The sequence below is a fragment of the Equus asinus genome, chromosome 13, assembly GCF_041296235.1.
Source record: "Equus asinus isolate D_3611 breed Donkey chromosome 13, EquAss-T2T_v2, whole genome shotgun sequence".
Taxonomy (NCBI): domain Eukaryota; kingdom Metazoa; phylum Chordata; class Mammalia; order Perissodactyla; family Equidae; genus Equus; species Equus asinus.
This window is the reverse complement of record NC_091802.1, coordinates 24,458,852-24,474,258: the sequence shown is the minus strand read 5'-3', so window position 1 is coordinate 24,474,258 and position 15,407 is coordinate 24,458,852. Positions and strand designations below refer to the sequence as shown.

The window sequence follows — 15,407 nt, the reverse complement described above, 5'->3', positions numbered from 1 at the left end:
AATTGATCCATGTGTAGCTGTTGGTTTATTGTGTCCATGGGTGGAGGGAGAGTCTGAAGCCTCCTATTCTTGCCATTTTGCTCTTTAAGTCCCTTTTTGATAACTTCAGTATCTGAATCACTTGTCAGTCTTTTGTTCTTATCCATTTTCTCTTTTTTTTTTAGTAATTTGTCCTGATTTTTTATAATATCACTGAATTTTTTATTGTACCATCGATGACTAATTATAGAGGCTGTGGAAGATGTTACACTCCTCCAAAGAGAATTATACTTTGTTCTGGGAGGTAGATAGAGCACTCAGTGATTACCCCTTGATTCTTTTGAAGATTTGTTTTATGCTTTTCCTAGGTATAACATCTTTCCATTTTTTTTCCTTATTATTATGTCATGGCTCTTCTGGAGTCTCAGCTTAAAGTCTGGGGTGTTTATCAAGGCCCCTCTACTTTGCTGGAGCTTGAATCTCAGTCTAAGTCTCCCCGGCACCATGAGGTTGATGACACTTATATTCAGCTTTTTAGCCTCCCAGTTGATATTTTCTTCTGAGTTTCCAACATCTCACTCTGTATTAGCCAACAAGTTGAGGGAAATTTGGCTGCTTCTCTGCAGTTTCATCCTCTCTGAGATTTTCCCTCTTGAATTCCAGCTCCTCTGAATTCCCAGCTCTTTTTCCTCAGCCTAGTAAAACCGCTCATTTCTGCTTGGGCTCTATCCACCCACGACCCAATATCAAAAATATCCTTGGGCAAAAAGCTCGGGTGGGTATGGAGCTACTCCCTGTGCTTCATCTCCATCAAAGATTGTAACCTTTCAAGTCTTGAGTGTGTTGGTTGCTCTCCAGTTCTTTAAATTACTGTTTTAAATATTTCCTGTTGCTTCTGGTGGGAGGGTTGGTCTGGTACAAGCTACTTTGTCATGGTTGGAATTGGAAGCTGTTCAGTGTTTTAAAGTTTATTATCATTATTTCCATATCTAGTGCCATCAGAAAAGACAACATATGTTCCAGAAGCTCTCTACATGAAACTATTCTTACAACATGAAGGACTTGCACAGGTAGTACATAAAGCAGTGGGCTCTGTTCATCAAGGTACGTTGATCTTTTCTAGGAGCTGGTCTTTGGATCTAGGCTTACAAGAGAACGAAAATGTCATCTGTGATGCTCTTCTAATTTCCAAGGACTGTCCACCAGTCCTCTATACCTTCCTCAGGGTACTGGATGAGGGGTTAAAAAGCTATTCTATACAAACTGCCTTAACTTTAAAGCAGAAACTGGCAAAAATTGGCGGTTACACCGGGAAAGTGTGTATCCTGACAAAGACCTTATCCTTGAGTGAAGAATCTTCTACCTCAACTGAAGGCAGTGCAGGGCTTCATCATGGTTCAAGCCTCCCAGCACTTTACCCTACGCCGTACAATTGTATTACCAGTGAAACAATGAAAGACTTGAAGAAGGCCCTTTTTGTAGTCTTAAAGAGACAGAGATCTTCGAGTGAGCAGTTTGCCTCTGAGGTTTCTCAGCACCTCTTACAGTAGTCAGTATGGATTGTCTTCAGAGGAATGACCAAGGGTATTTAAATCTTGTCCAAGGCTCACTTCAATCATGGAATGTGCACCTGGCTACAAAGATGTTTTTAATTATATAGTCAATGATATCTTCACATTCTGTGAAAATATGCCTTTGAAATCCCACAGAGTTGCAAAGCAACTTGATGGGATGCAGGAAAATCAATTTTGGTCTTTATTTACTTCTTCCTAAGTGATATTCACAGATGTTGCTTAAGCGTTGTTAGGAAAATTAATTTTTTAATTACTATGTGCACAGTTCATTATTTACTCTGTGCATAGTTCATGGATAAATTTTCTTCCATTTTTAAATTGGGAAAAGTTGTAGTACTTTTATTTTTAACAGCAATAACAACAATGAAAATCTCCCAGGATATACCCAGAAAACATTTATAACTTAGAAAAGATTATCATTGATGACACTCACAGTTTCCATAATGGAAATGAAAGGGAAAGCAAAATTTATTACTCCTTCCCTCAAAATTCTCTCAGTCTTCTTAGACTGCTTTTACACTATTCACTTGGAGGAGTTACAGCTTTTCCCCTTGCTCAGCTGTAAAACGGTGACAATAGTAGACTGTGAAAATATGTTTATGTAATATAATATCTAGACCAAACACTATGAAAGCTGTACAAAGAGACACACTAAAAAACACAATAGAGAAATCAAAATGCAATTCTAAACAATGTAAAAGGAATCCACAGGAGGACAGGAAAAAGTTAAAGAGAAATGAACAACAGAGAGAACAAACAAAACAAAAAATGGGAGACTTAAGCCCTAATATATCAATAATTACATTGTGTACATGGTCTATATGCACCAGTTAAAAGACAGAGATTGGCAGAGTGAATTAAAAATCATGATCCAAGTGTATACTGTCTGTAAGAAACTCACTTCAAATTATGGAGGTTGAAAGTAAAAGGATAGAAAAAGATATATCATGCAAAGGAAAGCAGGAGTTGCTATAGTAATATCAGAGAAAGTAAAGAAAATTACCATTGACAGAGAAGGACATTATATAGTCATTAAAAGGTCAATCCACCAAGAAGACGTAGTGATCCTAAACGTGTGTACATCAAACAACGGATCTGAAAAATAATGTGAAGCAAAAAGAAGTGATAGATCCAAAAGGAGAAACAGACAAATCCACAATAATAGTTGGAGATTTCAACACCCCTCCAGCAACACTTGATAGAACAAGTAAACAAAAAACTTTCAAGGATAGCGAAGCACTTAACACTATTAGTCAACAGATCTAATTGACATTTGGAGAACACTCCACCCAACAACAGGATATACATTCTTTTCAAGTGCCCAAGAGAGACCATAACCTGGGCCAAAAAACAAACCACAAGAAATTTCGAAGAACTGAAATTATATGAAGTGTGTTCTACTACCAAAACGCAATCAAACTAGAAATCAGTAACAGAAGGATAATAGGAATATCTCCAAACACTTGGAAACTAAAAATGTACTTTTAAATAATCCATGTGTCAAAGAGGAAGTCTCAAGGGAAAATTTAAAAATGCATTTAATTGAGTGAAAATGAAAATACAACATATCAAAATTTGTGAGACATGGTAAAGCAGTGATGAGAGTGAAATTTAAGCACTAATGTCTATATAGTGTGGTAGGATAAATTATAGCCCTCCAAAGATGCCCACCTCCGGATCCCTGGGATTTGTGACTATGTTGATTTACATGGTAAAAGGGACTTTGTAGATGTGATTAAACTGTCTTTCAATGATGAAATTATCTTGGATTATCTGGGTGGGCCCAATATAGTCATAAGGGTCTTTCTGGGAGGGAGACAGAAAAATGAGAGTCCAGGAGAGCGATGTAAAAATGGAAGTAGAGGTCAGAGAGGAGAGAAGGTGCTAGACTGCTGGCTTTGAAGATGGAGGAAGGGGCTGGAAACCAAGGAATACAATCAGTCTCCAGAATGTGGAAAAGGGGAGGAAATTGATTCTTCTCTGTGCCTCCAGAAGGAGTGCAAGCCTGCTGACACCTTTATTTCAGCCTCCATAACTGTATGACAATTAATTCATGTTTTTTTAAGCACCTAAATTTCTGGTAATTTGTTACAGCAGCAATAGGAAGTTAATACAATTAGAAAAGGAAGAAAAGACTCTCAGCTCCCACCTCAAGACCCTAGAAAAAGAAACAAAATAAACCCAAAGCAAGCAGAAGGAAGGAAATAATAAAGAGCAAAAGTCAGTGAACTGTAAATAGAAAAACGGTTGAAAAATCAATAAAATAAAAATCTGGTTCTTTGAAAAGCAATAAAATTGACAGATCTCTAGCAAGATTGACAAAGTAAGAAAAGAGAGAATACACTACCTACCAATATCAGGAATGAAACAGTCTATCAATACAGACCGTGTAGACATCAAAAAGATAATAAGGGAATACTACAAACAACTCTGCACACATAAATTTGACCACTTAGATGAAATGGAATGCTTCCTCAAAAGATACAAACTATCACAACTCACCCAATATGAGTAGATAATTTGAATAGCCCTATAGTATTGAGGAAATGGAGTTTGTAATTTAAAAACTCCCAAAAAAGAAGTCTCCAGGCCCAGAAGATTTCACCAGACAAGTCTACTAAATACTTTTTAAAAAAATTAATACCAATTGTACACAATCTTTTCCAAAAGTAGAAGAGTGAAACTTCTCAATTCATTTATAGAATTCATTTATAGTATTCATTTATAGTTTTACCTGATACCAAAACTAGACAAGACAATACAAAAAAAGAAAACTATAGACCACTATCCCTCATGAATATGGACATGAAAATTATTAACACAGCATTAACAAATGGAATTCACTAATATATAAAAAAATTATACACTATCACCCAATGGGGTTTATCCCAGGGATGCAAGCCTGGCCCACTGTTTGAAAACTGATCAATGTAACCCACCATATTAACATGATAAAGAAGAAAAATCTAGATGACATTGGGTTTGGCAAATGAGTTCTTAGAACAACACAAAATTGATATGTTGGACTTCATTAAAGTTAGAAATTTCTTCTCTGAGAAAGACGCTGTTCAGAGAATGAAAAGACAAGCCACAGACTGGGAGAAAATATTTGATAAACACATATCTGATAAGGACTTGTATCCAATATATACAAAGAACTCTTAAAATTCAAGAAAACAAACAACCCAGTTAAAAATAGGGATAAGATGTGAACAGACCCCTCACCAAAGATGATATACAGATGGCAAATAAGCATAGAAAAATATGCTTGTTTCAGTCCGTTTGGGTTGCTATAACAAAATAGCACAGACGGGGTAGCTTATAAAGGGAAGAGGCTGGAAGTCTGAGATCGGGGGCCAGCCTCGCCAAGTAGAGGCCCTTTCTGGGTCATAGACTTCTGGTTGTATCATGGCAGAAGGGCCTAGGGAGCTCTGTGGGAGCTCTTATAAGAGCACTAATCTCATTCATTAAGGCTTCACCATTATGACCTAATCACCTCCAAAGGCCTCACCTGCTAATACCATCACCTTTGGGGGGTTAGGATTTCAACATATGAATTGGGGGGGGGGGGGGTGGAGCACAAACATTTAGACCATTACAATGCTCAGCATTATGTAGGGAATTGTAAATTAAAATGAGATAGCACTACACACCTCTTAGAACGCCTAAAACCCAAAAACACTGGCAACACCAAATGCTGGCAAGCATGTAAAACAACAGGAACTCTCATTCTTTGCTGGTGGGAATGGAAAACGGTACAGCTGCTTTGGAAGACTGACAGCTGCTTACAAAGCTAAACATACTCTTACCATATGATCCAGCAGTCACACTCCTAGGTGGTTACCCAAATGTCCACACAAAAACCTGACCATGAATGTTTATAGCAACTGTATTCATAATTACTAAAAACTGGAAGCAATCAAGATGTCCCTCATTAGGTGAATGGATAAACAAACTGTGGTACAGCCATACAATGGAATATTATTCTGAGATAAAAAGATAAAAAGTGGGCTTCAAGCCACACAAAGAGATGGAGCTTAAATGCATATTGCTAAATGAAAGAAGCTGGTGTGGAAAGGTTATGTACTATGTAATCTCAACTATGTGACATTATGGAAGAGGCAAAATGTAGAGACAGTAAAAAGATAAGTGGTTAGCAGGGGTTGGGAGGTTCACGACTTGTAACAAGTGTACCACACTAAGGCAACATATTTATAACAGGAGAAACTGCATATTGGAGTGGGGAGTGTGGAGCTGTATGGGAATTTTATGTACTTTTTGTGACATTTTTCTGTAAACCTAAAGCTGTTATAAAAAATAAATTATATTAATTTTAAAAAACCCAAGAAACTTTTGCTTTGCAAAAAAAACGGGGAAAGGGATGAAAAATAAGCCACAGACTGGGAGAAAATATTTACAAGCCATGTATCTGACAAAGCACTAGTATCTAGTATATATAAAGAACTCTCAAAACTCAACAGTTAAAACATTCCATTAGAAAGTGGACAACAGACATGCAGGGACATTTCACTGAAGAGGATGTACAGGTGGTAAATAAGTACAAACACACCCAGCAGGCAAGGTAAGATCAAGGCCAGACCAAGACTAACAGATTTGGTTGGTAAAGGCCAATGAGCCCTTTTTAGATTTTATCATTTACGTAAACAGTGAAAGGAACTGTATACAGGTGCTAGTTCCTCATGGTCCTTGTTCCAGACATCAGAAAACATGATACTGAAGCAAAAAGCCTGGTGATTCCAATGTGAGTCATGGGACGCCTGTTGCTGAGGAGCCTATTCCGCAAGATGGCTAAGTGGTATTATAGTCTGCAGCTATACCTTGAGGAGCTGGGACAGAAAGCCTCATACTTCATCAAAATCTGTGAGCTATAGAGAAACTGCCCCAATGAGTCTCCCAGAGGAAACAGAGGGGCAAGAAGGACATGGCCTTTTAGCAACACCTCCCATCCTCCTGTGCCCTGGGAGGATCACAAAGCATCTATCAAGATTCAGATTAGTTGCAGGTCAAGTCTTTGCTTCTGTAACCTCTGTAGACACATTCAAAATAACCATAAGTAAAAACAAAACACTAAAACCCAGAGTGTGATCCCTTTATGTTCCCACCCCATTCCTGCCCCAATGCAAGTTGTTCTGAAGCAAAATCAGACTGAGAAAAACTGAAAAGGAGAGAGAAGAAGGAACCTAATGACAATGTTGATCTAAAACTGTTACCAAAAATACAAGTGAATCCTAAGTCTAAAAATACTAAAAAAAAAAAAAAGAAAGAAAGCCATGGTAGATCAGAGCACAGACTACAGCTAAAGGACTTAATAGATAATGAAAACTATGGGATACACTTAAAGCAGCGATCAGAGGACAATTCATAGCACTAGATATTTCTATCAGTAAAAATGAAAGAATGGAAATAATTAAATACTCAATTGAAAAAAAAATGAGAGTTCTGGGCCAAGATGGCAACATAGGAGGCTCCTGATTTCACCTCCTCCTATGGATACATGGGATCTGTAGCTACACATGGAACAATTCTCTCTGAAGGAAATCCAGAAACTCTCTGAGCAACTCCTACACATCGGAGAACCTAGAAAATACCTACATCAATACAGGTAGGAAAGGCTGAGACACGCTCTCATCATAAACCCCACACCTGGCACAGCAACATACAATTGGGCAGGAATTCACAGCTCCCAGCTTCTCCCTGAGTAGTAAAGGGTTTGCACCCAACACCTAATGCCCCAACTTTTAAACTGTCCACCTAAGGGATAGGCCCCCAAAACACCTAGCTCTGGAGCCAACAGGGCTTCTGTCTACAAGACCCACAAGACTATAGCAAACAAAGAAGCAGTTCTTAATGGGCTCACGAGGACTCATTGTGGTTATCCTCCCAGGACTCAGCACAGAGGGTGTGGCCAGTAATGCCCATCTCCCAGTCTTTCCCTGACAGAGGCCTATTTGCAAACTTTAAAAGCTGCTGTGTAAGTATGTGGTTTCTAATCAGCCTGCATCTAGGTGCTGAGATCCTCCCCTTTGAGGACACTGACAGGTCTTGGCACACCCTCAACTACTGGTAGCCACTAAGAACACAGAAGGAAAGTTGGACAACCAGAATGTTTGAGAGACAACCAAGAGCTTGGGCTGGACTAAATGATGTTTCATCTCCTACATGAGACTACTCTGTCAGGACTGGGAGAGGTGGCTGTTTTATCTAATGAACAAACACCAACACAGAGAGACAAGGAAAACAGAGAAACAAAGGAATATGTTCCAAACAAAAGAACAAGATAAAACTCTAGGAGCTGGCCCCCTGACCAAGTGGTTAAGTTCGCATGTTCCGCTTCAGTGGCCCAGGGTTTTGTCAGTTCAAATCCCTGGCATGGACAGGCCACTGCTTGTCAGGCCACGCTGAGGTGGCATCCCACATAGCATAATAGAAGGACCTTACAACTAGAATATACAGATGTATACTGGGGGGCCTTGGGGAGAAGAAGAAAAATATTTAAATAAAAGTAAAGAAGACTGGCAACAGATGTTAGCTCAGGTGCCAATCTTTAAAAAAAAAAAAAAAACCCTCCAGAAACAGACCTTAATGAAATGGAGATAAGTGACTTATTTGACAGTTCAAAAAAAAAAAAAAAACAGTCATAAAGATGCTCATTGAGGTCAGGAGATGATAAACAAAAGTAAGATTGCATGAACAATTGAGCAGTTGTCCAATGGATGAACAAAGTGAGAATTTCAACAGAGATAGAAAATTTTAAAAAGCACCAAACAAATCATAGAACTGAAGAATATAATAATTGAACTGAAAAACTCAATAGAGGAGTTCACAGTGAACTAGATCAAGCAGAAGAAAAGATAAGTGAACTTGATAACAGGGCAATGGAATTCATCCAATCAGAGGAGCAAAAAGAAAAAAGAATGAAAATAGCTTAAGGGATGTATGAGCTAACATCAAGCAAACCAATATTCACATTATAGGGATCCCAGAAGAAGAGAGAGAGAAAGGAGCAGAAAGCTTATTGGAAGAAATAACGGCTGAAAGCTTCGGAAACAGACATCCAGATCCAGGAAGCCCAGAGGGTTCCAAATAAGGTGAATCTAAAGAGATCCACACTGAGACACATTTTGTAATTAATTGTCAAAAGTTAGAGACAAGGAGAGAACCTTAAAAGCAACAAGAGAAAAACAACTCGTTACATACAAGGGATCCTCCATAAGACTATCAGCAGATTTTTCAGAAGAAACTTTGCAGGCCAGAAGAGAATGGCATGATATATTCCAAGTGCTGAAATAAAAAAATTAAATTAAAAAAACCCAGCCAACCAAGAATACTCTACCTGGAAAAGTTGTCCTTCAGAATTGAAGAAGAGAGAAAAAGTTTTCCAAACAAGAAGAAGCTGAAGGAGTTCATCACCACCAGACCAGCCTTACAAGAAATATTAAAGGACTTCAAGCTGAAATTTAAAAACACTAATTAGTAACAGGAAAACATATGAAAGTGTAGATCTCACTGTTAAAGATAAATATATAATTATATTTGGAATACTCTAATGTTGTAACAGTGGTAGGTAAATCACTCATAAATCTAGTTTGAAGGTTAAAAAGACAAAAGTAGTAAAAACTGTAACAACGATAATTTGTTAATGGATACATGAGATAAAAAAGTCATGATATCAAAAACATAAAATGTTGGGGGAAGAGTGAAAATGTAGAGCTTTAGTGTATATTCAAAGTTAGGCTGTTGTCAGCTTAAAACAGACAGTTATAAATATAAGATGTTTTATTTAAGTCTCCTGGTAACATAAAGCAAAAACCTGTAGCAGATACACAAAAGATAAAGAGTAAAGAATCTAAGCATATCATTACAGAAAACCATCAAATTATAAAGGAAGAGAGCAAAGAAGAAGAAAGGAACAAAGGAATTACAAAACAGCCAGGAAACAGTTAACAAAATGGCAATAGAAAGTCCATACCTATCCAGAATTACTTTAAATGTAAATTGACTAAATTCCCCAATCAAAAGACACAGAGTGGCTGAATGGATTAAAAACAAGCAAACAAGACCCGACTATATGCTGCCTATGAGAGACTCGCTTCAGCTTTAAGAATGCAACCAGACTGAAAGTGAAGGTATGGCAAAAGATATTCTATGTAAGCAGAAGCCAAAAGAGAGCAGGAGTAGCTATACTATATCAGACAAAATAGACTTAAGAGAAAGATGATGATAAAGACAAAGAAGGTCATTATATAATGATAAAGGAGTCACTTCAACAGGGGGATATAACATTTGTAAATATTTATTCACCCAACATAGGAGCACCTAAATATATAAAGCAACATTAACAGACCTAAGGGGAGAAATAGTCAGCAATACAATAATAGTAGGGGACTTCAGTACCCCACTTCCAACAATGGATAGATCATCCAGACAAAAAGTCCTTAAGGAAATGTTGGACTTAAACTACATATTAAACAAGTTGGACTTAACAGATATTTACAGAAAATTCCATCAAACAGCAGCAGAAAACACATTCTTCTGAAGTGCACATGGAACATTCTCCAGGATAGACGATATGTTAGAGCACAAAACAAGTCTTAATATATTTAAGAAGATTGAAATCATATCAGCCATCTTTTCTGACCACAATGGTATGAAACTAGAAATCAATTACAAGAAGAAAACAGGAAAATTCACAAATATGTGGAGATTCAACAACATGGGAGATTCAACAACTGAACAACCAATGGGCCAAAGAAGAAATCAAAAGAGAAATTTAAAAAATCTTGAAATAAATGAAAATGGAAATACTGCATACCAAAACTTATGGGATGCAACAAAAGCAGTCTTAAGAGGGAAGTTCATACAAATAAATGCCTACATCAAGACACAAGAAAAATATCAAATAAACAACCTCACTTTACACCTCAAGAAACTAGAAAAAGAATAGATGAAACCCAAAGTTAGTAGAAGGAAGGAAATAATAAAGATCAGAGCAGAGATAAATGAAATAGAGATTAAAACAACAATAGAAAAGATCAATGAAACTAAGAGCTGTTTTTTTTAAAAAGACGAACAAAGTAGACAAACCTTTAGCTAGACTTACCATGAAAAAAAGAGAGAGGACTCAAAATTAGAATGAAAAAGGACACATTACAACTGACGCCACACAAATGCAAAGGATCATAGGAGACTAATACAAATAATTGTACACTAACAAATTGGATAACCCAGAAGTAATGGATAAATTCCTAAAAATATACAACCTACCAAGACTGACTCATTAAGAAATAGAAAACCGAACAGACCAATTACTTGTAAAGAGATTGAATCAGTCATCAAAAACCTCCAAACAAATAAAAGTACAGGACCAAATGCCTTAACTAGTAAATTCTACCAAACATTTAAAGAAGAATTAATACCAATCCTTCTCAAACTCTTCCAAAAAATAGAAGAGGAAGGAACACTTCCAAACCTATTTTACAAGACCAGAATTACCCTGATACCAAAATCAGACAAGGACACTACAAGAGAGGAAAATTACAGACCAACATCCCTGATAAACATAGATGCAAAAATCCTCAAGAAAATATTAGCAAACAGAATTCAACACTATGATTGAGTGGGATTTATTCCAGGGATGCAAGGATAGCTCAGTATCCACAAATCAATCAGTGTGATTCACCACATTAAAAAAATGAAGGATAAAAATCATGTGATCATCTCAATAGATGCAGAAAAGAATTTGATAAAATTCAACATTGATTCATGATTTAAAAAAATTCTCACCACTGGGTATAGAGAGAATGTACCAAAGAAGATGTATGGATGCCACTAAGTACATGAAAATATGCTCAAAATTATTGGCCATTAATGAAATGTAAATTAAAACCACAATGAGATTTCTCTACATACATTTTAGAATGGCTACAGTAAAAGATGACAATATTAAGTGCTGACAAGGATTGGAATTCTTGAACATTGCTTGTGAGGATGCAAAATAGTTCAGCCACTTTGGAAAACAGTTTCACAGTTTCTTATAAACATGTCCATCCCATATGACCTGGTGATCCTACTCCTAGGTATCTATTCTTGAAAAAATGAAAACTTAAGTTCACACGAAAATGTATAGAGGATTGTTTATAGCAGTTCTATTCATAATAGACAAATCCTGGAAACAACCAAATGTCCTTCAATGGCTGAATGTTTAAACAATCTGTGGTAGGTCCAAATAATGGAATACTATTTGCCAATAAAAAGGAATGAACAACTGATACAGCAAGGATGAATCTCAAAGGGATCACACAGAGCGAAAAAGGCCAGTCTCAAAGTGTTACATACTATTTGATCACATTTACGTAACATTCTGGAGAAGGCAAAACTAGGGACAGAGAACAAATCAGTGTTTGAAAAGGGTCGGAGTTGGTGGAGATTTGACTGCAAAGAAGCAGCGTGAGATTTTTTTTCACAGCAATGGAACTATTCTGTATCATTATTTGTGGGGGTTACATGATGCCATACATGTGTTAAAATGTGTAGAACTGTAGATGAAAAAGTAAACTTTATTGTCTACAAGTTTAAAGAATAAAAAAAGACAGGAAAGTGTGAGCTGGGAAAAATAAGGCATCCAATACAAAATAAAAAGAGGACCCAGTAACCTAATTTGCAAAGGCACACCTTTAATTGTGGGATCTGTACTTAAGGAAGGTTCTGGAGGTGATATCAGCAACATGGAGGAGTGAGCAATTTTCTTTGTCTCTCCACCTTTGAACTACAACTAATTGGACATTCATTGCTCAACAAAGGATATCCACACAGCACCTCAGGACGCCTGAGAGACCTGCACTGCTATACATCAGAAGGTGGACAGACTTACTCTGAGGAGAAGGTGGAGATAGGTGAAAACTCTCTGACCCCCAGACAGCCTAGTACCTGTAAGTGACTTTCTATCAGCTGACACACTCATAGCATCGCCACGGCACCAAGGGTGGGCATGCGCATGCATCAGCGGCGCAACTGTGGAAACAAGTGACTACAGCCCTAAGCGCCCCACGATTGCTCCTTAGCCCAGTGGAAAAATCCACAGTCCCACAGAAACCGAAGGGAAAGCCTCTACTCAGCCTTAGTGGAGAGGCCCTGCCCAGCAATCAGACTGCTGGGAGGCCCTGAGGCAAAAGGGGCTCAGCTGGCTGAGCAACCTGCCTGGCTGCACTTAACACACAAAGCCCTGCTGTGGCCCCAAGGGGCCAAGGGAGACCCAGTGGGGCCACACAAGGGGGCAGTGACAATTTGGAGCCCCAGTGAGACTGCTCCTTGGTCCAGGGGGAAAATCCATGGTCCCACAGCATCTGCAGGGAAAGTCTCTACTGACCTTAGTGGAGAGGCCCCGCCCCGCAATCAGAAGGCTGGGAGGCCCTGGGGCAAAAGGAGCTTGGCCAGCTGAGCAACCCGCTAGCTGCATCTAACACATGAAGCCCTGTTGTGGCCCTGAGGAGGCAAGGGAGACCCAGTGGGACTCCGTGAGGGGGCAGTGACAATTTGGAGCCCCAACGTGACTGCTCCCTGCTCCAGGGGGAAAATCCATGGTCCCACCACATTCACAGGGAAAGCCTCTGCTCAGTGTTAGTGGAGAGGCCCCACCCAGCAATCACAAGGATGGAAGGCCCTGGGGCAGAAGTAACACAGCTGGGTGAGCTAACCACAGACTGAAGTAGATACCCATAGCTCTGCTGTGGCCCATAGTGGACAAGTGAGATCTTGCAGGACCTGACGGTGGCCGAGCTGTGAGTCTAGGTGAACCTGCTCCCGGCCACTGTGAAAGCCCATAACACCTCTGCAGACCCTAAGGAGAGAGCATGTCTAGGTGGTCTGTGAGAGTAGGCACCAGCAACACAAGGCCCCCTTGCAGTTGTCCCCACAGCTGATGAGAGACCCCAAAGGGTCACTGTGATCACAAGGAGTGGCCCAGGCTTGGCCAGTAACAGCTGACAGGGATCTTAGTCAGTGCAGATTACACAGCTGCTGCCCCCCCCCAGCCCCCGACCAGTAGAAGCAAGTGGAAGCAGTAACGAAACTCTATCTCTATGTGGAGCACAAATCCATGCTATAAAGCAGTATGAAAAAATATATTAAATCTCCAGAACAGAAGGAAAATGACAAGTACCCAGAAAACAATCCCGAAGACACTGAAATCTATAACCTAAATGACAATGAATTCAAAATAGCCATCAAAAAACTCAATGAGTTAAAAGAGAATACAGATAGACAACTCAATGAGTTCAGGAGCTATGTCACAAAAAATACTATAAAGAAGAACCAATCAGAAATGTTGGAGATGAAGAACACAATGGAGGAGATCAAGAAAAATCTGGACTCTCTGAACAGTAGGATCGATAATACGGAAGACAGAATTAGCAGTTTGGAGGATAGGAATATAGAAATGCTGCAGATAGAGGAGGAGAGAGAACTAAGACTAGAAAGAAATGAAGAAACTCTCCGAGAAATATCTGACTCAGTTAGGAAATGCAACATAAGGATTATAGATATCCCAGAGGGAGAAGAGAAGGAGAAGGGGGCAGAAAGCCTGTTCAAAGAAATAATGGCTGAGAACTTCCCAAACCTGGGGAGAGAGATGGAATTCCATGTGACAGAAGCTAATAGATCGCCAAACTTTATCAATGTAAAAAGACCAATCCCAAAGCATATAGTAGTGAAGCTTGCAAAAGTCAATGACAAAGAGAAAATATTAAGGGCAGCAAGGCAGAAGAAAATAACCTACAAAGGAACCCCCATAAGGCTGTCAGCAGATACCTTACAGGCTAGAAGAGAGTGGAATGATATATTCAAAACTCTGAAGGACAAAAACTTGCAGCCAAGAATACTGTATCCAGCAAAGATATCCTTCCAATATGTTGGAGAAATAAAAACTTTCCCAGATAAACAAGAAGTTAAGGGAGTTCATCGCCACAAGACCCCCCTACAAGAAATGCTCAGGAAGACCCTCATACCTGGAAAATCAAAAAAAGGAAAGGGGTTACAAAACCCATAGCAAAGGAGATAAGTAGAAAGACAAAGTCAGAAAGTTGCAGCTCTCCATCAGATCAGGTTAGCAAAGGCTAAGTATAGCATTAAAGATAAAAGGAAGGAAACACCAAGAATAAATATAATCTTGTCATTTTAATGACAAAGTCACAACACAAGAAGGAACGGGAAAAAAATCTGACAATAACAACCTAGAAGGGGAAGAGGAAAGGGATGGAACGGCTTAATCTAAGGAAATAAGAGGCTATCAGAAAATGGACTATCTCATCATGAGATGTTTTATACAAATCACATGGTAACCACTAAACAAATAACAAGAATAAAGACACAAATTACGAGTAAGAAGAAAGCCAATATAGAAAACTACCTACCTGAATTGGTAGTCCAAATATCATGGGACGGGAAACAAAGGAATGCATGAGAACCGGAAAACAAGTGATAAAATGGCAACATTAGGCCCCCGCATTTTAATAATCACTCTAAATATAAATGGATTGAACTCTCCAATCAAAAGACACAGAGTGGCAGGATGGATCAAAGAACAAGACCCAGCAATATGCTGCATCCAGGAAACACACCTCAGCCCCAAAGACAAACACAGACTCAGAGTGAAGGGATGGAGGACGATACTCCAAGCTAATAATGAACACAAGAAAGCAGGTGTCACCATACTTATATCAGGCAAAGTAGACTTCAAAGCAAAACAGATAAAGAGAGACAAAGAGGGGCAGTTTATAATGATAAAAGGGACACTCCACCAAGAAGACATAACACTTATGCACTCAACACAGGAGCACC

General features: G+C 38.8%; 1 protein-coding gene across 2 annotated transcripts in view; it reads left to right on the top strand.

Annotated features, from left to right (window-relative positions):
• The window catches only part of SLFN12 (schlafen family member 12), a 44,734-nt gene extending 38,759 nt beyond the window's left edge, over positions 1-5,975 (top strand). For both annotated transcript variants that reach the window (XM_070482807.1, XM_044745520.2), the window contains exon 4: positions 973-5,975. In XM_070482807.1, coding sequence (XP_070338908.1) covers positions 973-1,529 — 557 coding nt within the window. In that variant the 3' untranslated portion in view covers positions 1,530-5,975. The remainder of the gene's footprint in view (positions 1-972) is intronic.
• The last annotated feature ends 9,432 nt before the right edge of the window (positions 5,976-15,407 follow it).